Here is a 25606-nt window from a genome sequence, read left to right as displayed (position 1 = left end):
ATATCCTGCCTAGAAATCAATAAACAATTAAAAATAGTTATCTGTAAACGTATTTATTTATGTCCCACCGATAGCGAGATAAATTTACCAATTATAAAATCGATATAAATTTATACTATTAAAACAAAAAAAAGTTACCCATATTTAATGTGTATAACAATATAATAAAGTAGATAACAGCAACAAAATTACTTGGTACTATTTATTCTGCCCAATTTACGCCAATTAACTTTATATTTTACGCCAACCCGTACACGACACACAATAAAAACTGTGCAAAGTTTCAAACCAATCGGTTGAACGACTCTGACGTGATGTACGAACTAAAACGCTCACTGATTTTTATGTGTAAAAACTCACTGAATCCAATTTAATAAAATCACAATTGTTAATTTAGTATACAATCAAAATTCACACCTTGAATAATTAATACTTCAAGACAAAAGATACACGTGTAGTTGTCTACATAGATCTTGCATAAAACTACGAATCAAACTCTGATGACGTTTAATGGTTTTAAAAAATTAAAACTTTCAAAAATCGAACGAATTACAATTTATATCGATGATTTATACAATTTATATGATTTATACAGATAATATAGAATAGAAAAATCTTAAAGTTCAGACTTGCTGAAAACTATCAAAGTGACTTATTTCAATTTTTTACATGTTTTTCCTTTATACGCTACATACTTACAACATTATACATATATACACATCAGTAAATACCTGACTGTACAACTGGCATGACAATGACAAATAATATTGTTTTGTGTTGTTTACATAACAGCATAACAAATATTTACGTGACTTAACATGAACTTGGCTGAATAACTTTGTGCCTTGGATGAATAAATTTGTCCTTGATCATTTAAAAAGACGACGAACTTTTAAGTTAACAACAGCAATAATTATAAATATATATTCCAATTCAAGGCATAATAAGAGACAAAAAATAATCTCAAACCTAAGAACGGAGCCGCAGGTTTTGTCGCAGACGTCACACTTGGCAGCCACTGGCAAGTTGCCCTCGAGCCACTGATGCGGCATTATTATATTCTAAAAACAAAAAAATATCATTATAACATATGATGTAATCAACGTAGATACTTAATACATTGAAAAGATTTCTGAGCGAATGTGTGAGTATTCACAACTAGCAGAAGCATAAACGTAAGCATTTTAATAAATTTTAACAAGATATAAAAGTACTTGATAGAAAGATATGTTGTGAATAAAACACACTATACTATTTAATCTCTTCGTATATCTTTGTACATCAAAGAAATAACACATACTGTAATCTAATTTTTATTTAAGTACGTTTTTAAAAAAGGTCTAGTAGTAAAGGTTTAGGTCTAGTAATTTTCATTTAAATTAGATGCTAAAATTGCCTCTCTGTGGTACTCCGTGTCAAAATCAATCGGCCGTTTCAATTACATCAGAGGAGACAGATAAAAAAAAAGTTAGCGGTATTTAAAAAAAAAAAAAATCGTTGAAAATTTTACCCTGATTCAAAGATCGAACATTTGACTTTTTTTTGCGCTTTAATTATGAATATCACGTTTTATAATTAAAATAAAAACTAAATTTATACATATTACGCGTGTACGTTCTTGTTTAACTTAATTGTTATTTTTTGCTTACTACAACTTTTAACTTTTGAAAATGGGCGCTTTGTAATTTGCAGACAAGTCCATTGTAATATCATTATTTGTTTTTGCCTTATTTCATTTATTTGGGGTCGCAATTGTATATATTTCCTTACATTTATCTCTACGGTTAGTGATACCTACTCACACAGTACATCCATCGTTTCAATGTATATTGTATCGATCCATATTCATACTGCTTTTGTTATATGACATCCATGACATAATTGTAAGGATTACACTAACGAAGAGGACATCGTTGGCGTCGTGCATCACAATATAATAGGTAATTTCATATTGAACATTTCAAGCCTTAAAATTTCACATTACGTTTTCAATATGATAATAATAAAGAAATGAAAGCAAAACTTTATTATCTACTTAGAAATAGGCAAAGATAAAACAGTTCAGTAACTTATCCGCTACGCCAGAAAAAAATAAAAAAGCATGTTTGCTTGTCAACAGATTTTTTTTATGAGGTTAAAAATTGACGAGCCTTAGCTTTAGGTTATCAATAAAAAAAAAACACGAGTAGAAAACAAAGTTCGAAATGCAAATTTTTATTGTATATGTTTTAATAAAAAAATCAATAATGTTTAATAGTATTATTAAAATCAGAAAATAAATCATTCGAGCAGTTTGTGACGTTGTTTCGAATGGCTATGTGGCAAATTGACGAGTACAATAGAGAAGCATTGAACGATGTCGTTCGGAAAGCGAGGACCCATAAAATGTATCGTTCAGGAATTATTGCCTCGTAAAATGAATTACGAGCATCGATACTTACCATCGATTCCGGTCGGATTGCTTTTGAGATTATTAACTGTTATGGTTTAATCAACTCGAAGATCTAGGACGTGAGTTAATTTTAGAAGTTGGGGTTGATGAATAATTACACGTGACTTAGCTTATATTATCACAGCTTATCTTTCTATCTTTCTTTTTTTTAAGATCGTAAGTAATAGTTATCTTTATAGTAATGTATGTAGGAGTTATGGCATGTTTTTAGAAAAATAGTTTATCATAATACCAAACTTCAGGCTAAAAAGGTTCAATATGAAAAAAATAACTTTTCATAATATAACATGATATTATGAAATATATTATTACTTAAAATATTTATTCGAATATAATTTGTACTTTATTCAAATATAATTTAATACTACACAAAATCTTATATGGTATCCTAATGTAAAAATATTTGTTTATTTTAATCTACGTGATACATAGAAGCTTAAAAAATAGCTGAAAAATAAATGTACTAACACTTTCCGGATCTTCAACAACATGGGGTCCGAGTGAGGCGAGCGTGCTCCATTTGCAAGACGGTGGCGCTCGCGCGGCGCATCGCTTGTGCGCCTTGAACTTACAGAGTTCACAGGCAAGTGCATGTGCGGTGCCGAGAGCCCCGAGCGGTTCTCGGCACACATTGCAGAACGTTGGCCGAGCGTGCGTTGCAGTGTACCTACGAAATAAAAAAAAATAAAAACAATAGTTAGAACTACTAGCAGAACTGATACTTGAAAAAGGGCGCGAACGTAAAAGTGTGTAGAGATACAGTTACCTTCCTCTTAGTCTGCTTGTTTCTTCTTAATACATAAAATTTAATGTTTGTATATTGATCAGATTATGATCAAACTATGATGGAAAAGGTTTCTACCCCAAAAGAGCTAAGAGGTTTTTTTATTTTCTTCTTTGTATTTTTATCCTTCGATATAAACGTTCTACGTAGTACCTTATACTACGAACTCTATTCCCGCGAAGACGGGAGTTATAAACGTAGTTTTTTTAATAAAAAAATAAACAATTATTAAAACGAGTAATAAATAAACGTAGCGTATCAACGACGCTTCATATATTTAACATTTCAATAGTCTGTTATTTCAATTTAGACTTGGAGTCATTTTAACGAAGTTAGGTACTCAAAACAATTGATCATGCCAACTGGTTCGAATTTTGAATGGCTGTCACGTAACGAGTTAAATTGCAACGGCGGCGTACAAAAGAGAAATAGAATGAAATACGAAAATTTAAATTTGAATAGCAGTAATGATGTGTTACTTGCTTTTGTGTCGAGTTCTGCGATTTTACGAGTCCGATATTATTCGGAAAACTATGATTAATTCTACGCAATAAGTAACAACAATATGATTTTTTTCCCCGCCTAGACACGAGGTTTAGTTAAAATTAGGCACTAATCTAGTGCCTAAATAAAAAGCGACCAAAGCGTCTATTACGTTAAAAGTTATCTGGACCTTAATACTTTAAGATTAGTTTTTTGCGAATACCTTTGGTGCCAGGTAATTAGTTCTATAATATAAAATTTTAACAAAAAACGTTATTCAAATATCTGAGAAAATAAATTATAAATAACTCGTGACTATTTTGGCTAATTTCTCACGGTGTCAATGTCTATAAGTACTGGTGACCACTTACCTGGCGGCCGATTTGTTCGCCCAACAATCCATGTTATAAGAAAAAAAAAGTAACATTTACATTCTGTATTTTTCACCCCCCCCCCGGCAAGGTATTTTTCTTTAAATTTAAATGAGACAAACCCTCATCATATATCTTCTAAAAAAAAAGAATATCAAAATCAGTTCGGAAAAGACCAAGTTTTGAAGTAACAAACAAAAATAACAATCGAATTGAGAACCTTCTTCATTTTTGAAGTTGGTTGAAAATATTAGTTACATATATTTTTGAGTTAAACTTCAAAAACAACGATAGCTAAGAGAAACGCCTGTCGTGAGCCGCGAAGGTCCAGTGGCTAAACCACGTGAAACTTAATCAAAGAAATAAACCCTGGCGAGCGTCACTGAATTTCTATGTGCTTAGCATCACATAATTCATCTCATGAATGAAATGCCACCGCATTTGTACCTACCAACTAGTATTTAAGCAACATACTTCTCCTTTACCCGGAAGGGACCTGTTTACAGTCTGTTACTCTTTATTGGTATCAGGGGATTGGCAGGACCATCTGAATGGATACTACCAACTGAACAGTTATTTTCCTGCTATATACAACGATACTTTGTAGTTTCTAATTCTGTGTTTTGCTCTGAATATCAATATTCAGCAAGCCATTCAAATAACAGGAATAAGGATCATAACATGTTGTCTGAGATCTTATAATTAGCAGTGCAATGTAAAAAGTTGTTTAAATTCATTTAATGGCAGTTAAACATTATAGTAACTTATTATCCTAGCTATTGCGTGTGCTAGAGGAATAAGAAATAGTGAATATAAATCGAAGTTTAAGAATTTAAATTTGGCTCAGTTTAAAGTAAAACTTCTTGAGTAGATATTTCGTTCATGTCGTTGAAGATGGGGAATATACAGGATGCTCGTTTTATAAAAAGTGATCACAGCGCAAATGGACATGCGCAACATCGGAGACCTTGGACCTGCTCTGGACTCTTAGGAAGAAATAAGGAAGATTTCTACTATTCATTGCATGTACCCCGAAATACTGCTGGTGATGGCAGCTTCCACAGAGTGGTTGTTCGTGATATAAAATGCCTCAAAATGCCAGACATTTCGAATGTATTCAAATTTGCATCCGGTGGAATGAGCTCGAAATGTTTAATAATAGAAGTGGTTTTCCATGCCGTGGGCTGTGAGCAGGCTGTTATTTTCTATTACCAATGATGGTCTCCAGATGACAGGCTTGCGACAAGATCCGCGACGTCTGCTCCGTGATGCAATGCGCCTCGTAGTGCGCCAGCCCATGCCTCCATCTCCCCGCGGCTGTCCGCGCACAGGACTAAACACCGGCTCGCTGTTATTACCTGAGAATATTACGAATGTGTTATATAAAATACTACTAAATCAATATATTGGCTTAGTAGTATATAGAATACAGTAGTATTAGTATAAAAACCTCCACATACATTTATCTATATCGCCATTGGAAAGTATTGGGAAAAGAATTTAAAATACATTTTACAATAATATCATTTTGGCGTTAAAGCCCTTCTTAGTTTCTACTAAAGACTTGTATTTTGTATGGTTTCATAATAAAAAAAATAATTAACGAATTACGTGAGGGCAAGATGGAATTGTACAGAAAACATAATATTATAAAATGTTTTGTAAATATGAAATGGGAAAAAGTCCTCCTTATTTTTTTTCTTTTAATTTAAAACAACTTAATCTTTGAAGAACAATCATGATTAGTGTTTAATTTGCGTAAAATAAAAGAAATATTATTTCGTTAATTTTACAAAAGTCTCTAATACAAAATAATTTAAACGTGGACTCTTTAAATTGTTAATGTTGTAGCAAATTTCGCATATCACTGAACATATAACAATTATCTTTTGTATTCGATTGTGTTCCTACAGTACTCTACGAAAAACATTTAAGCGTGATCTCGTCTAAAGCCGATAATCCATTAAAGCTCAATTGTGTTACAATTAACATATCAAGTGTGCGATTAGTTTTGCATTTGAAATTCAACGTACATAGATCGCTGTTGTACATTTGACAGATAATGTATCGTATCCAGTACATTGTACATTACATGTCAAATACAATAAAAAATGGCCGCATATATTTTTCTCACTTTTTTTTGCGCGTGTAAGTGAGATGGAAATATAAATTGTGGTGTAGTCTATTTCGAGTAGCTCGACGGTTATTACGCATGAAGTATTGAAACTCGTACTAGGGGTACTGTATGCGTATGACAAGACATGTAGTGATTTGAAAAATATTATCTTTTCATATTTTTTTCCAAAAACATCCATTTTATAATTTTTTTGAATGTAGTCAATACGGATCTTTGTAAACTAAATTTTAATCCGAAGTTATAAATCAGCAGTCACATTAGATAACACTATGATTAATTTAGTTTTTTTTTTTTAATATAGACCGTATATGCATAGGTAGGAAAACGTGCAAATGAGGCAGCGGATTGTATGTGGATATAAGCGCCGTAAGAAATTTTAATCAATCCTTAACAAATGTGTTATATCATATGTACCTGTATTGTATTGTTTTTATTTACATTGTATCAACATTACCTTATATTGGCTCACTAAGACATCAAACTGAAACACAAAAATAATTAGTATTGCTGTTTGGCGGTAGAATATCTGATAGGTAAGTAGGTGATATCTACATAGGCAAGCTTGAAAAGTCTTACCACGTAGTGAATTACAATTTTATAACACCTAAAGATATGTTTCATAACGAGGTTTAAATTTCACTCGTTACGTTTTTTTTTCAATTTGATATCCTTATTAGTAAAATGTCAATCAAAGCAGATAACATAAGTAAGCGCGTTACTTATTCGTTTGTGTTTTGATGGAAAAGAATAAGGATCCTGTAGTGTTATTCTGTATAAAATTTCAAAGACATGTAATTCAAGAGTTTCAAGATTTAAGAAAGTCTTTTAGAAAATGAAGAATAAGACGGTGATGGAATATTCTAGAACAATCCATAAACTAATATAATAATTAACGTATTTAAGTATTTATATGTTTTATCCAAATAAGTCAACAAACTTCCAATAAAATCAAAAGCTATAAGAACTTTTTGAAGGTTCACGAAACATGATATACGTGAAAGCCTTAAAAACAAAAATAGAAAAGTGTTCTAAAAACCAGGTCAAACTGTGTCGGCGAACTCGGCTCGCAAGAGTCAGTAGTACAAGTTAATATGAATTTTGAGTTTCCATATTCAGACCACGGAAGGCCAAGCTATAAATATCGCTTTTATTTGTAGTCGGGAGCAAATCACTTGTGGATTTGTAAACAAATAATATTATTTCCATGGAGCAAAATATTATTTAACACACAGGCAACCGGTCCCGTTTTCGCATACATAAAATGTTTGCATATATGCCATCTTTCAAGCTTTCAGTACGCATATATTTTTGACATCTTCAACGATCGTTGCTATATTCCGCCAATTGACCCAAAAACGAAATGAATACACTTAAACCTCCTTTCCTCATAAATCGCTGCGTCAATTAGTAATGTCCGTTTGGTCGTTTTTGAGTTTATCGCATTTTGAAAGTCAACAGAAATACGCGATGGGGCGCTAGTTTTATAATTTGTTGTGATAACCGCATTAATAACTAGACATTCTATTATAAGTGTAAACTAAAGATTTTATTTACGTGAACACGTTTTGTCTCTGGATCTAGCATTCCTACAACTTTCAAATTGGAATAATTTTTTTAAACATTTATACGCGTATTGATTTTTATAAAATGAGTTACTTGTACTTATGTTATAAATGCGAAAGTAACTCTGTATGTCTGTTTGTGTGTCTGTTACTCTTATCAAATTATAAACTTGAACTCTATGGCTTTTCGTGCCTAACACCTGACGACCAACCTTAACCAGTTACACAATACAGTTTAACAGTTTTAAAATGGGAAGACAGAATCATTCATAGGCGGTAGATCGAATCCTAAAAATGTAAATGCAATAGAGTGTTTTAATATCTGTTACGCATTCACATGTTAATTACTCAACCGGCCAGTGTAACTCCAAAGTTGGTGGCGCATTGGCGACGTTGGTTAATATTTCTTACAGCGCCATTGTCTATTGGTCTATTTGTCCGCAAACCTAAGCCATAAAAAAATAAAAAAAAAATGTTTTCGAGGTCAACTATCGATAGTCAAACTATCGATAGTCAAACTATCGATAGTGATGATATATTTATATTTAATCGAAATGTAACAAATAACTTGGCTAAACGTTTAAGACAACGATTATATTATATAAAAAGTTATCTGCAATGCGAAATACGTAAATAAATCTTCGTTTCATAGTTATAAATAGCACCCTCTCGCCAGCTTTCAAGCCTCTTGTATAGAATTTCTATGTGTGATATTCATACATATATTTGTAATGTTTATGGAGGGCGTGTGACCGACTTATATCGAGTCTCTGCTTAGATACGAATGATAGATTAACTTACCAATTGTAAGCGATCAACCTACATATGTGTGTAACTTATGTGTGTGTTTTATATGTAATTTTTTTGAAAAAAGATATATAATTATTTATGTTTTGTATTTATATCTAATTCCAATTGTTATGTTTTGCTTATTAAATTTGTGTCCCTATGTGTGTACACGGACTTTAAAGAACATGTCATAAATAAGATTATAAAATATTTTAGGTAATTGACACGTAGATATATATTGGACAACATCACATACATTACTCTGATCCCAATGTAAGTAGCTAAAGCACTTGTGTTATTGAAAATCAGAAGTAACGACGATACCACAAACACCCAGACCCAAGGCAACATAGAAAACTAATGAACTTTTTCTACATCGACTCGGCCGGGAATCGAACCCGGGACTTCGGAGTGGCGTACCCATGAAAACCGGTAGTTGTTTTATAATTTAGAAATCTTAACAAATCAATAAAACTAGAGATCTGTCCCGGCTTCGCACGAGTGCAGTTTATTAATAATGATATGATATAAATATACTTTGTACTTTATTGCACTCAGGAATATTGTAGATTTCTACTAGCGATTTGTTTTAGGGTTGGCTCAGTAATTACGGAGATTACTCCCTACATACAATTAAACAAATTAACCTAATTATAATATTAATATAGATTACATTAAATTATCGATCCGAGAGAGCACCTAAATTATCTATATAGACTAAAGGAATTAGTAAGCTAAAGTAGGCTGATCACATCATTATTAGCGCCGTAAACGTGAGGACCGCGCCACGACAAGCGCAGTGGACGCACTTCAGCAGCGGACGGAAATTGAGAGCCGAAGATCGGGTTCAGTGACCTGCCATTGCAGAGATCTATGTTCAGCTATAAACGAGTGTAGGATGATGATGATGACGTTATTAAATAGAAAGTCGCTACCGATTCGGGATGATGATGATTTAGATTCACCGAAAATACACTCAGCAGTTATACTCGTCCACCCTATATGTACATTGTACATATATAATTGTGTTTAATTTCAAATGTATTTTTGATAAATACAGTTATATTATTATAATATTTTTTTGCATGAAAATTAACGAATACTACAGTCGATACGCTTAAGAGCGCAAACAAGGCGTGCACAGACACGTCTGCAGTTGTGTCGAACCAAGGCGGTAATTCAGTCTGCGTGTCGGCGTAGCGTGCTCGCGTAATAACATCGCTTTGTTCGACTAAATATTTATAGTATTCACTAACATTATAAACACGTCATCCACACATGGATCGAGACCGTAAATAACTCAAATATAGCAAAATATTTGTTTATTCACAAAACCGAATACAAGATCGGCGCAATGCTACTGACTGAACTAAGGATGAACGGTCAACGCAAATATTTATCTTGTTGGTCTTCTTTAATGAGTAATTTTGAATAATTATTTGCTATCTCAGATATGATCTTGATTATGATGACCTTTAGAGAACCGAGATGGTAAAATAATCGAACACATCCATTTAATTTACTATGGAAATGTATTTCATACGACGTTGGCTGACTTGTTTTGACACGTGGTGACGCCTGCAACGAGCTTGCTTCATATGATCACGGATGCCGATTTAACTTCTTCCTGTGCCTTAGCGGAGTAGGTTTAAATTAAAGTAAATCTGGTCTCGGGTATACTCACTTTTTATTTTATAACCTGTCAAATAAAAAATGCAATTAAAGTATGTCAACATTTCGTATATTTATCTGTATATATTAGTAAAAAAAATGCATTTTAAAATAATATATCGTTAAGGAAAATAAAGTATATTAATATTGTATTGAGCCGAGATGGCCCAGTGGTTAGAACGCGAACATCTTAACCGATGATTTTGGACTCGAACTCTGGTATGCACCACTGAAATTTCATGTGCTTAATTTGTTTTATAATTCATCTCGTGCTCGGCGGCGAAGGAAAAGATCGTGAGGAAACCTGCATGTGTCTAATTTCAACGAAATTCTGCCACATGTGTATTCCACTAACCCGCATTGGAGCAGCGTGGTGCTCCAAACCATCTCCTCGAAGGGAGAGGAGGCCTTAGCCTAGCAGTGGGAAATTTACAGGTAGTTAATGTAATGTAGGGAATGTAATATTATATATTTCATAATTGAATCTTTTGCCATATATGTTTCAAAAGTCCGCATTGGAGCTGCTGAAAGAAGCTCTAAGCCTTGTCCTTAAGAAAAGAGAAGGCCTTTGTCCAGGAGTCTCTCCTTTATACAATTTGACTACTTATTACTTTATTCCCTCTTCTCAATGTATTCGGGATATTCATTACATTGAAGTACCGCCGTAATATTACAAGTGGTAATCACTGTAACATTACAAGTGTGCGTACAATGTGTATCGATGTCTACACTGATGGTATCGTTTCCGAGCTATTACATTACACGCGTGAGAAGTGTGAGCCCTGCGTGTGATACACGAAAGCTTTTAACATTTATAGTATCTCCAAGAGCGACTAGTCTTTTCCAAAATGTTATAAAACTTGTAGAATTTTCGTGCAGATACTAAAGTAAAAAAAAAATACAATTTAACCGATGCTTAATAAAATAAAATTTATCCACTAAATTGTTTGATTATATAAATAATTAAAAAATAAAATATATTCTTTACGAAAAAAAAAAAAAATTTTTATGTAAATTCAAAAATAATTAATTATTACGATTGATTTTATTTCTAAGCGTACTAAAGAAAATCTCTTTTCAACTATACATGACAACAATAGGTTGCTTCAATTCCCAAATTTCATGCCATGCACTTGTGATGTCATCTTGATATTAATCATTAATTCTAATCCTTATGAAATGGGTTTTACAATATTCATAAAACTCGAACTCAAACTCGAATTCCTTTATTCAATATTTACACTTACTCATTGATTGTCAAATGAAACACTACCACCGGTTCGGAAAAGAAAACACCCTGACTTGAGAAGAACCGGCGAAAGAAACACAGCGGGTCTTTTTTTTTTGTCTATTTCATAAATAGTCGATTCAAAATGGGTGTAAGTGCGAGTGTAAATTCAATAAATCAATCAAATCAAGTCAATAAATGTCAGTATGTCTCTTGGTGAAAGAGACAAGCTACTGGAATAATTATTCGTATTATTTAAAATAAACTATAAATATACGTCAATAAAATGTTATTATACTTCTGTTATTTGCAAACGAGCGCCAATGAAATGTCAAGCGTGGAATGGTTAATGAATCGAGTTGATAGAGTTGCAGAGGTTTTAAAAAATATTTCTTTTATAATTTATTTAAAATGTAAAACTTAATTAAGCACAAAATTTGAAGATTTATTATAAGGTTACATAACGATATATTTTTTAATGTAAGTACTAATTTTTTTGACCGTAAATTCTTTGTCATTTAATATCGTCCTGTCAGGATCGCATATTCTCAGCGGTCGGACTTTATGAGTGATATCGACGTGAGATATTATCATCTAACAACTGAAATAATAAACATTTCTGGTTTTTGTCAGTCAAGAAAAAACTTCAAATGTACATCAAAAAGTTATTACTCGCCAGTTTTCACTTGCAAAATAACGCAAGCTGTCTACATTGAAAACGCTAATGAACATAAACAAATCAAAGAGTTCGAATAACTTCAAAATACAATGAATAAAGAGAGCTATATTAAATAATTTAAAAAAAAAGCGACGATCATTTTAGCAATTATGCGTTTATGGATTGAAATTATTTACGGTATTTAGTTTTGCCAATCCAGAAAAAGAAATAATATCAAAAATGTACTTATAAAATTAAATCAGAAATCATATTTCGACACCTACAATTTATACTACGCCAACTCGAATTTTAGTGAAAATCGTTTTTTTGTGCCAAGTTGCTTAAAATATGTTATTTTATATGTATTAATAAAATCGTGAAGTGAACAAATTTATACAACGCTAACTATAGGCAATTTTTTAAATCAATCGATTTATTTTACGCTTACAATTATTAGCGGAGTGTGCGCACATTTTCGAGTTAGCGTAGTATAAATTGTTGGTGTCGATTTGTCGTAGTCACATGTTGAGACCGCATTTGAAACAACGAAGTTAACACGGTTTCCGAAAATAGCGGAAACGTAATATAAATAAAGACGTTCGTTAGAGTTGAATTGTAATAATAGCGTTAGAACGAGAAAATCTTATAAGACATTTAAATATATATATACATATATATGTGTATATGTAGTACATACATAATTAAAAATTGCAGAATTTAGATATCCAAGTCTGTAGTGTATTGTTAGGATGTATCGATGTGACTATGTGTGTGTATCCAGCCATTTGTTATTAATTTCTTGTCTAATTTGTTTCAAAGAATATTCATTTCAATGAAACTTTATATAATAGTAACCAAGTTAGGAAATATACCTAATTATTTAAGATTTAATGAGGTGGAAATCGGAGGCAAAAAAGAGTCCGTCTTATGTTTTTTAAAACATTATTAAGAAAGGAGGAGCTCGAAATTTAAAAAGTGAGATAAGTAATAGGGTATCATATCGCTATTCATAAAAAATACCCTCGTCAATGTCACAGTCACGTTTTTACATTGTTCAGAAACTGCGACGCGGTCTTCAGACTAGAATTTGGCCGTTCATAATTTATTCAAACGAAATTTACAAAGAATTTTAAAATTCGTTAATTTTTTACTATGCGCTCAACGTCCCTAAGCTTATAATTATAAGAATGAAAACAAACTATTTTAATTGTTATAAATAATTGGGAAAGTTCATAATTAAAAAGGCAAACATCTAATTAAACAGTTAATTGCCTTGTGGATAATGAAAGTGGTGTTTTAGATGTAGGCATTATAAATTAGAAGTACTATGAATTTAATAAGAATTAAATACTCATATTTAGTGTTGCCATCTGTAAAATAAATTACATATGATAATAAACCTAAGCCTACATTTGATAGCGAAACTTTTTTACCTTATTATGCAATAAAATAATTGTATTAATATAATTTTTATAATTTGAATTATCACTTTTAAAATGGCCGTTTTTTTTTACTGTGTTCAGTATATTTCGTATTCCGAGAAGTTGCTCGTTTTAGGATAGACTGATCAAGAGGGGTAAGAAAAATATATGACAATCATAAATTATACTCTAATACTATTTTATGCGTTCCCGCGACATCGATACATAAAAATATTTCTCCAGTAAATCAAGTGTGCCATATAATTTATACCCGGCCGCAGACTAACTCTGTGTTAAATTGAATCACTGTCACTTTAGCGGTTTACTTCTAATGAGGTAACAAACAGACAGAGTAACTTTGTATAATGATTATCAGACTAATTATAATTAGTCTGATTTGATTCATTATATTAATTTTAATCAACTAATATTATAACATTATAGTTATGTGAAGGCGAATATATATATTATTTCAATAGATAAAATGTATTAAATATACATTGAGCTCACCAACGAAAATTGTAGGTACATAGTTATTTTTAATCAAAAGAATGTGATGTTGCTTATAAATAATGACATGCGGGCACATAAAGGAACACCAAAGGCACAGACGGCATGGGTGTAAATATTTGTTTAGTTGAAAAAACAAATATACATATCTAACATTTATTAATAAAATAATAAATTTACATGACTTGTTTCATTCTTATAATGAAATAGATGTAAATTTTAATTTTAAAATTTTGATTTTTACACCAAATTTTCTTGTTATTTTTTTTTATTATTTGCATGTTTTTTAAATAGAAGGCATACGAAGTTAATCCTTATACAGCTATGCTACAGCGTAGATATTGTACTGAATTATATACATAAATTAACTGGAGAGGTGCTTGGCCGAAATTGAATCGATCATTGTCTAAGATTCCAGTTTTACAGAACTAGGTCAATTTCGTTCTTAAAAATAAAAACAGAATAAATTTTACCAGAGTCTCTCTTGTTTTGCGAAGAAAAACACGACACCACTTAAAAACAACACGAAATGTTTATTCGAAGACAAAGAAACGTTAACAATAAACGTGTATCGTCGAAAAACATCAACGGTTATCCAACGAAAACCAGCTCTCAAATAACGCCAAAACATATCCACGTGTGGTAATTATAAACTCGTTAGTAAGCTAAACAGTCGAAGCGAAAATGTACATTCGAGTTCTGTTGTCCTTTAGACGGAATGCAAATATTGACGAAGCGAAATTCAGCAACAATCGTCGAAGTCACGCGCGGAAGTTTCGTCACTGAAACTTTTATGTATTACTTATGAATTTTAATTAGTAACACCTTGTTTATATTATTGAACTAGTTTTACAACGCGGGTTTTACATCGTTCTTGATTTCGTGTGTAAATTCAAAATTCACGATCGCATCGCCGCGATCTCTGAAAATCCAAGACATTTGTCGCAGAATCACTGTGAAACCAGCCTTCCAAGGCAGTTTTTCGGAAATATTCTGACTTGGTTTTTTTTTTTTTAAGAAAAGAGCTTATTTATTCTAAAAACTCGTCTGCAAACCTTCCGGTGTTCAAGCGGTGGTGTTCCCTTTTCATATCCTAGTCTCAGTCTCTAGTCTCAGTTATAGATTCGGCATCCTTTATTTTTCTTTCGTTCGATTTAAATCCGTATATAATAAAAAAAAAAAAAACAAAAATCGATGTCAAATCGAATATCCAAAATTGAACGTAATATCTGTGATGTCTTTCGTGAACGATACCGTAGGCTTTCCTTCGCGAGAGTTTTAGTGAATCCCATATAAAAGGATTCCCCATACTATCCTGCACAGGCACGAAATTTTTAAATGTATACCGTGCATTAATATAGAATCATTAAACATATGCAAATTTATTCTCTCATTTATATTATTGCAGTTACTACAATATCGAAATACTTTTAGTATGCATAAGCATTAATCCGTTCGGATGGTAATATGAAACGAGCGGATATACATCGAATACAGAACGGCTTTATATAGTTTACGAGGGACCGAAGCTTAAAACTGCAAACTTTTAAACTCCGAAGCGTTACTGAGAATTTTGAACAGATATACTTTATAATTTATCAACGTTTGCCCGGTATTTTTGTCCAGGCCCTTCAGATTTGCGTGCTAGCCCCGGGTTTTACACGGCCACGTATGGTGTCCGAAGATAATTTTAATTCGCATATCGCAAAGAAAAATACAATTAAAAGTTGCACCATTTTAAGTTAAGCTAAATAAAAGTAAATCCTGGTAGTTTTATACATAATCAATTTATATAGTCAATATTTGTACGTATATTATTTTCAATAAATTTATTATTGATGATGATGTCGTCACGATCGATTTCAGCCGCGGGGGCTAATCGCAAGGAAGATCACCTTGTTACGCCATAAGATAACATAGGTGCACTCACTATTCCCTTACTCCCACTACCCGATTGGACGGCAAATCCGACACGACCGAAAAGAGGTCAGAGGTCAAGGACTACCGGCTTTAAGTGCTTCCCGAGGCACGGGTGAGTACATACTACCAAATTCTCGACTCAAGGATATTACTGAGAATTTTTCGATAAAAAAACTCGATAACTTTTTATCGGCCTGGGGTCGAACCCAGGACCCCAGGATCTGCGGCCTTATATCTATCCACTTGGTAGTCAAAAGAGAAAGTTATAATTATAGCGACTTTAGATATAATCTATCTAATAGACCAACGAAGTAATTAAACAACCATTAAAATAAACATAACACTTTAAACTTTTTATCATTTTTAATACACATGTTAGTCATTTATGTGACTATTACAAATCCGATTAGGGTACAGGGCTTTTCTTTTGGACATTATTTTTAAATTATGCCCTCGAATGACTACCTAAAACCAACTCTCAGTAATCCCGGATTTACAAAGACAGTTTCGGAGCTTCTTTCGTTTGCAGCTGCCTCCAAGGGATTCTGTTTTAGCATATAATTGTATCCAAATGTAAGTTTAATGAAACTGTGTATTTTCGTAAGAAATGATTTCAGTGAATTCTTTTATTATTGAGATTTCATTCGCCCTCTTTGCTTTTTTCTTAGAATATTTTGTCTACTTGTTATATAGTTTGATAATAAAACTATTATAAATGTCATACTTTTGAGGTTAAAAATCGATATTTTAATTTGTTTTCAAGATAAGAAAGACTAAAGAAGTTTTTAACTGTTGTACACACACATACACATATTGGCTGACAAACTGCCTACACATATTATAAAAAAGAAAAAGGTTGATTTGAAAAAGGAGTTTCCATTACATTAACTACCAAATAAAAAAAAAATAATAATACTAACATTTCATATCATCCAATTCCATTACTTCCTTTATAATTCGCGTTCGAATAACCCCAAAAGTCTGATGCGTAAACGGAATTTCTTTATTTTTCCGGTTTCGATAAGGCCTTAGTCACATAAATCGGAAGGATATTTTTAAAGCAAGACGAAACAAGAGTCGAGATGTTCCATAGATTGAATACGTGAATCTTAATTGAAGATTGCGAGTTCAAACACGGACTACCATTACTGAAATTTCATGTGTCTAATGCTTAGTCCACAGTCCATCATCCATAGCCAGACTATACAAATTGCTAGGTTTAGGCTACCTCGTGTCTATACCACTCTTATTGTCCTAAAGTCCGGCGCTAGGCTCGATGCATGGCTCTGTAAACCATACTAGGGCAGAATTATCCACGTTGGTTCATTTTTATTTGGTTTAATTTTGTCCAGTTTTTTAAATCTTTCACAAACTATCTATCTATAATTTCTATATCAACTACTTCCTACGAGAGTGAGGAAAAAGAGTTGTGTTAGGGATTTATTGTCCCTGTAATACAAATAATGGCAAAGGCAGGATTTATACAGATAAAATAATATTTATTATTAAAAAAGGCTGTACTTCGTAATGCTATGACATGACACGACATTAAAAAAGACAGTTTGAACTAATAATGACAATATCTATCCATGAGCGAATAGTATGAGGTGACTCATTTATGTTTGTTAAATACTACCTAAATAATATTTACATATTTTTTGTCGGTAGAATTTCTAAAATTTCCGGCAAAGATCTCTAACTTTGGACTTATAATTTTATCTTAGATTAATCTTTGGTTAGAGAACCAGTAGTTAATATTTATAAATTATTAGTAAAGTTCGGCAGACGTCGTTTGGCGGGTACCTTTTGTCATGGCGATTGCTTTAACGGCTACAAGTTGATTTAATGCAAAGTTGGGCCAATTTTCATGGTGATTATTCAAATCTTATCTTATACACAGATATAAACGTTCATTATATATATGTACTAGTTGTTACCCGCGGCTTTGCCCGCGTAGAATATGAATATATTTACAAATTAACTTAAAATGTTACGTTAATGTAATACCTCTTTGTATACCACATTGGTGTGTATTTCAGCCCTTAGGGTAGAATATCCAGAAACGCTTAAATGCGAATCAACTCATTTTTAATCGGTAGCCCAAAAATAAAATTTCGAGCTTCTAACTTCAAAATGACGGACTTCCAGGCTAACCTGTATACGAATTGTCAACCCCTACTTTTTCCTTTTAGACGTAAAATATCAAGAACCGCTTAAATACGTATCTACTCATTTTTAATCGGTATCCCAAAAATAAAATTTCATGCTTCTAACTTAAAAAATGACGGATTTCCAGACTAACCTAAATAAAAAATTAAACCCCTTAGAGGAAGAATATCTAAAAACACTTAAATACGTATATAATAATTTTTAATCAGTGTCCCAAAAATAAAGTTTCATATTTTCAGCTTAAAAAATGACGATTTCCATAAAAAACTTTCAACCCTTATTTCACCCCCTTAGTGGTAGAATATCAAAAAACCCTTAAATATGTATTTACTCCTTTTTAATCAGTATCCCAAAAATAAAGTTTCATGTTTCTAACTTAAAAAAATCCATACGAACGTTCAACCCCTATTTCACCCATTTAGGGGTAGAATATTCAAAATTCCCTCCTGAGTGGGTGTCATGATATGTTAGTTTATAAGTGTACAGCCATATGCGCAAAAAATGTGTCTTTTTACGACATCACTTTTAAAATTATCAGTGTTACTTAACTATATTGTCTATGTATTATATACAAAAACCTTTCTCTTGAATCACCCTATCTATTAAAAAAACCGCATCAAAATCCGTTGCGTACTATTAAAGATTTAAGCATACAAAGGGATATAGGGACAGACAAAGCGACTTTGTTTTATACTATGTAAAGAAGATATGCATTTCTATGTAAATAAACCCTAATTTATTGTTTATCTGATAACATCCCTGTCGAAGGAAAACCTCGGGGGCATAATATTTGAATTTGTTGTCCGACATGTACTTATACATTCGTTTTATATGATATTCGAAAGCTACAAAAATATGATCACATTTCTTAGAATAAATTATTATTATTTTATTATTGGTTTCTTGTTTACATTTTCAATAGTTAATATTTCTTATAGCGCCAAGGTTTATGGGCTGTGATGACTTACCATCAGGTGGCTCAATCGCTCGTCCGTTTTCTCCTATTATCAAAAAAAACGAATGCTGGGCATGTTGTCTAACGCTTCTTTTTTATATATGTATATGCTAAAAGGTACTAAATGTAATTGTCATGGCGATTTCTTTAACAGTATAGAGGTTGCGAGTTGCAACAATCTGCGAAGTGTCATAACCTCCACGAATAAATATATTATATAAATGCTAACTATCATAGTAATTAATTAAATATACATATGTCTCAAACATGCACATTAATATCACAATCATCAACATCAATTTTTAAATATATACTTCTCCACTATGATAAATTTTTGGTAAATTTTATTTAATGGAAATTGTATATTGTATTTTATTTCGGATATTTATTATGTTTATTCTCGAAACGAAATACCGTGTTTTTTTTAAGTAATTTTTATTTATATAAGAATTATTCACGTTAAGGACGTCGCCTTTTCGAACTGTTTCCTAGAAATGAGACGGGGCCAGCTCAAGAAGATCCTAGAAGACTAGTGTCAGTCCATCGTCGTCTCTTGCCATTATCACGACTAATTCCAACAACATAAGAGCAGGAAGACGACATCGGAAGTTGAATCGGATTTTTTTCAACAATCTCTTTAGTATTTTTATTTTTAATAAAAATACTACGAGCCTGAATGAAAAAGCGTTCAAGAAAAAGAAAAGAAGTTCAAATTTACATAAACGAATAAAACAATCCTAGCCAATTATACCTAACAGACACTTTAAAAAAAAAACAAATAAAAAAATAAAAATTAAACAAGACTTTGCGAAGTTATTGTAGCGCAGTGATTGTCATAAGAAAATAAGTTTTGATTTAATTAAAACTCTACCGGAAACATTTCGCACTATAGTTCGAGTAAAAGTTTTTATTTCAGTTGGAGTGTTACGGATAATGGACGATATTATTTTAACGTTAGAATATATTTCTTAAAGTATCTTGATTCGACAAACCTGCAAATTGAACTTATATTTTCTGGGGAGGTACGTCGTGTTTTTTCCTATTTTGCTACTATGACTGCCCCTTTAGTTTAATGGCGAATCTTTCAGATTTCAGGCTTTTTGGATTCAATTCCGTGACCAGTAAAAATTTTTTTCTACCAACGAATTCATCATTCAGGATTTAGTGGTGCTAAATTTCTTGCTCAAATGGATAATATTATAATCTTTGTGACTGGCAGTCGTGGCTGGAAATCGAACACGAGGAATAATTATATATTTAAATGATATTGCCCGCCTTCTGCGTGACAGTTGAATCGGATTTTGTTTACAATTATATGGATTTTAATTTGCGCGAAACCCTCATTATTTTTCTAAAATAAAAGTAGCTCCCGATAACATCAGCAATAAATATCGTATACACTTTCATATAAGTTTAGTAAAATGTTGTTTCTTTTTACAAACAGACACGTAAATTTTTAAGGTTAAACACGACGGGGACATCTGGATAGGGTTGTCAAGATACTTCTATTTATATGATACTAGTCGTTGTCTGTTTTTATTTTATTATCATATAGGCGAGCACAATTTGATTAAGTTTGGTATTATGCAAGCTTAAACACCATCTAAGTAAGAAGGCTACTTTTAAGCCTAACATCAGACGATCAACCCCTAAATTGCGTACACTGCGGGTGATAAGTAATTTAGAATTAGAAAAAAAACATATATATTTTCTATTAAAAGTATATAGCAACGAAATATATAACATATGCAGAACGTACATGTTAGGGAGTAGAGAAAGGCGGCAGTCAGGGGGCATCACGGTATAGGAGAGCGTCATGCCGCTTGCTGACACGGAATATGCGTCAGTCTGTAAATATCCCCACAGGGGGTATATATGCCTCCTCTTTTCGCAAGGAGAAGATTTGGAGGTTATTCCGCCTCGCTGTTGTATATGTATTGGACATTACATTACATGATTAGACATTGTTATTTAAAATTACTAAAATAGATAATTACTTTTAGTCAACTAGATTAGTTAGACAGCAAGTTACGTTATCAGTTTTGTGTATATCTGTCATTAGTATAATATAATATAGCATGATATAACATACATATGTATGTATGAATGTTAATTAATTGTTTTGAATTAACAAGAGTTTAATATAGTATGAACTATAGATGAGCCTTTTTCAAATAAATGCGTCTAAGATACACGTGGCAAAATTTCAACAGACACGTAGTATTCCTCACAATTATTTCATTTTCATGGTTAAGCACGTGAATCACAGCACATCAATTGAATGGATTTTTAAATCAAGATCATTGTTTACATACACGTTTTCCAATTAAATATTTATTGGTAAATAGTTTGTGAATATTATAATATATTCATACCTTGTTTTATAAAAATCGATGATACGTATTCGTACATTGGATAAGGTATTATCTAGTATCGGTATGTACGCTCAACACAACTCGCCCCAACAAGAGTTGGGGCTTTAATTGGGGGATTCCCAAAGAGCTAGGTATTTCCCAAAGGGTTTAATTAGCGTTATTATTGTCTGATTGCAGAGCTGTATTGTTGACAATTTTCATAACAAATACAGAAAACGAATGTCAAATATTAATAGTGTTTTAGATGAGTTGATAATTTAAAACTTTTAAGAAGAGAATATTTGTGTAGCGTGAAATAAGTTCTAAACCATTTTCACATTTACAGACAACCGCGTTTTAAGCATAGCAAGAGTTCGGGTGCAAACATTATCCTTCCGCAGATAACATTTCAATAGACCAATTCCGATAGACCAAGACTTCACCGTCATTGGTGAGGGACTATAACGTGGGCCCCCTAACGCTAGGCTAACAACAGTACTTGGTATTGTTGTGTTTCCAAGGTTGGTGGCGCATTGGCGATGTAAGGAATGGTTAATATTTATTACAGCGGCATTGTCTATTGGTGGTGGTGACCACTTACCATCAGGTGGCCCATATGCTCGTCTGAAAATCTATACCATAACATAAAAAGAAACATATAAATGGTCTACTATTGTTCTGTTCTGATTTAAAAGGTCTGTGGGCCAGTAAATACAAGCACAAGGGATTTAAAACTTTAATCTCATGGTTGGCGGTGAATTACCGATGTAGGTCTATATTTCTTACTGTGTAAAAATCCCTTTGGACGAAAGTAATATCAGTTAAGCTATTCCGTAAGAATTCACTTCGTATCTAACCCGTGAAATGTTGACAATTGACTAACGGTGATATGCTATTTTGATACGTGTCTCCTATAAATTTTATAACAATTATTGTCAATGTCGTATGTCACATTCTGACACTTCACGCTCGTGTTTTGCGGTGCGTTTCGATATTCTCCTCTTATATAATACCTCAACAGAACACGATCGCGAAACGTCCACAGTGATATTGACTATAGTCATTATAACATTAAGAAGACACACGCATCAATATAGAGCATCACTAAAAGTTGATTTTAGAATCGAATCGAATCGAAATCGAAATGAGCCCACTGAATGGCACTGCAGCTTCGTTCGGCTGACTTCGTATAAAAAAAAAAAACTTATGAGCAAAAATGTTTGAAAATTCACATACTGTTTTCTATTTTTATGATTTTATATAAATACTGAATACAATAAAGGCAATTATGAGCTAGTTCTCGGACACAATAGCGACATTCGAAGGCTTTTATAAATCCAAGTAAAAGGAAAATTTATTCACGTATTCATTTCTCAATTGACAGTTCATATTTCTTCTTTTGTACGGAAAATATGGATTTATTTTACGAGTATGACACGGAAATTTCTAAAGGATATACCTTAAGAAATTTATGTACGTACTTATACATCCGCTGTTGAATCAAAATCATTGATCGAAGACTTTTTGAAAGCTTCCTGTTCCGACACATGTGCAGCCTATAAATTTCCCACTGCTGGGCTAAGGTCTCCTTTCCCTTTGATGAGAAGGTTAAGACATATTCCACCACGCTGCTCCTTTGCGGTTTGGTGGATTCACATGTGGCATGATTTCGTTGAAATTAGACACCTAATTTCACTTCTTACACGAGTTGAATTTTAAATAAACTCAAATTAAGAACATGGAAATTTAGTAGTGTTTGCCTGGGTTTGAATCCGTAATCATAGATTAAGATGTACGCGTTTTAACCACTGGGCCATCTCGGCTTTTATGGTTCAACACACAGAGGTGCTATACTATAACAGCCTGTAAATGTCCTAATCCTGGGCTAAATCTTCTCCTTTGGAACTAATTCCACCACGCTAATCAAATGCGGTTTGGTAGATAAACACATATAAATGAATTTAATTGTAATTAAACATTTGCGGATTTCCTCGCGATATTTTTGGATCAAATTCGTTTATTCACACATGTATTTAAAACTATCGGCATAAATTTAAGAAATATAAAACCTTTACAAACTGTATGATAAACCTTATAATAAGGATATATATACTGTATCACAAATTAAGTTAAGTTTAGCATTAAAATATCTTCTGTCACTTATCTGTAAAGATATGTTTGTATTTAAACGATGTCGCCGACATTTTTGCAGACATATTGGCTATCATCATCGTGGTCATTGTGGTTATATTTCACGTATAGTATTCGTGTAGCTAAGCGTTTGCGTGGCAAGCGTCCGGACCGAAAATTTCCTATCCGATAACATTAACATAACGAGCTAATCACAAAATTCAATCAACATATAAACATACTAGCGTAACGTATAAGCTTACGCCCGTCCTGTCAAAATATTGATATAAACTAAAATAATAATGTAACATCAACCAATCGGATTAGAAATATTTTCTTCAATCCGGCAAAAATAAATAAACAAAATGTATTTCTTACATTGGTGTAATAGAGAAGATACTCATTAAAATCAATATTGCTTATTGAATTACAAATTTGTTATTGAAGTTTGTTCTAATAATATACGAATGACAGGCGCTTAACAACACGATTTTTATAAAGGATACATTTTTTTATAAATTTTATAAAGTTGAGAGTAAATACGCTTGTAATATTTTCGTCGTTTAAGGATTGGTTAGGTGTTAGGCATAAAAGCACAGAATTACGAACTTTCGCATTTATAATATAAGAACATATAAAAACTAAAAATGTAACATAATCAAACTACGATTAAATATACATACAGACTAGCTGAACCGGCGGTTTTACTCGCGAAACATTTATAAAAATACCTGTAGCACACAAACCGCCACCCCACTATTTCACCCCATCCAGGGATTGAATTAAAAAAGCCTATGTCATTCCCCGGGACTCAAACTATCTCAATAGCAAATTTCATCAAAATCGGTTCAGCGGTTTAAATGTGAAGAGGTAACAGACAGAGTATCTTTCGCAATTATAATATTATATATATATATATATATATATATATGTACTTAAATCAAATGATATGTCACAGACGAAATAATGTAACATATAATTGTGGTACAAACTGGTTCGTCTGATTGTGACATTTCTTTGATTCAAGTCTTTGAGCTGAACCCTTTGTCTTTTCATCGAAACATTTGTGAACGCAAATGCAAAGAGTTCACCGGGGCCATTAAAGTAATAACATCAAAAGGGTAATTTCACAAATATAATTTTGCAGGAGCATTTTAAATGTTAAGTACGATTTTATCAGAAATTCTCATTAATTTGATGTTATGACTCATTTCGACTTGGAATGAGAGTAGGATGAAGTTAAGATTTTTGATTATAAGTAATAACAAATAAACGTCCCCAAGGGCTAAGACCTGTTTTATTTTGTGAAGAAGATTTAGCTTATTCCTTCACGTAGCTTCAATGTCAGCTGGTGGATCATATGCGGCAGATCTCATACAACACAAGCATAGAGTAAGGGATGAGTTACAAACACAGATTAAGCACAGGAAGATATCTCGAAGAAATACAGAAAAAAGGTAAAAATAGAAAATAGTGACACTGTGTTCATTTCAATACTTATAATAATAATTTGACCATTTCAACTGAGAGACTGAAGTGATCACATCTAGGTCCTTAAAGTTAGAACACCTGATACAAAAGCGAACATTTCGGGTTCAAATCAGGGCATATACGTTTTCCAAGATTTTCTAAATAAACGGATTATAATTCTGGCGTATCTGTATCTGCCGCCGAATGTCTCGCTGTCGAGGAGTGTAATGAAATTTGTACAAAACCTTGATAGGAGTTACAGCAGAGCGATTGTTATGTGCAGTAACGACGACTTTACGACTCGTTTCGAGCATTTAATATTTAACAGAAATATAATTATCAAATACTCCTATTTATACTTGGAATAATAAATCTGATATCCACTTTAGAGATATAAGGACCTGATTAGTGTCGACTCTAAGGTAAATTATCTCTGAATTTTAAAGATAAATAAAATTATTAAGTTTGTCTGTATTTTTTGTACTGTAACAGCCAACCTGTAAATATCTGGCTGGGCAAACCTCATCTCCCTTTTAGAAGAA

At 32.4% G+C, this 25606-nt stretch overlaps 1 protein-coding gene across 1 annotated transcript in view; it reads right to left on the bottom strand.

Annotated features, from left to right (window-relative positions):
* Positions 1-25606, bottom strand: part of LOC113392720 (uncharacterized protein) — a 173308-nt gene that overhangs the window by 18095 nt on the left and 129607 nt on the right. Inside the window, exons 4-6 of the mRNA XM_064220783.1 lie at positions 5303-5448; positions 2921-3119; positions 970-1061 (exon numbers count right to left, since the gene is read on the bottom strand). Of these exons, the coding sequence (XP_064076853.1) occupies positions 970-1061; positions 2921-3119; positions 5303-5448 (437 nt within the window). The remainder of the gene's footprint in view (positions 1-969; positions 1062-2920; positions 3120-5302; positions 5449-25606) is intronic.

Source organism: Vanessa tameamea, chromosome 5 (assembly GCF_037043105.1).
Source record: "Vanessa tameamea isolate UH-Manoa-2023 chromosome 5, ilVanTame1 primary haplotype, whole genome shotgun sequence".
Lineage (NCBI taxonomy): Eukaryota > Metazoa > Arthropoda > Insecta > Lepidoptera > Nymphalidae > Vanessa > Vanessa tameamea.
This window is presented reverse-complemented; position numbering and strand designations above follow the sequence as displayed.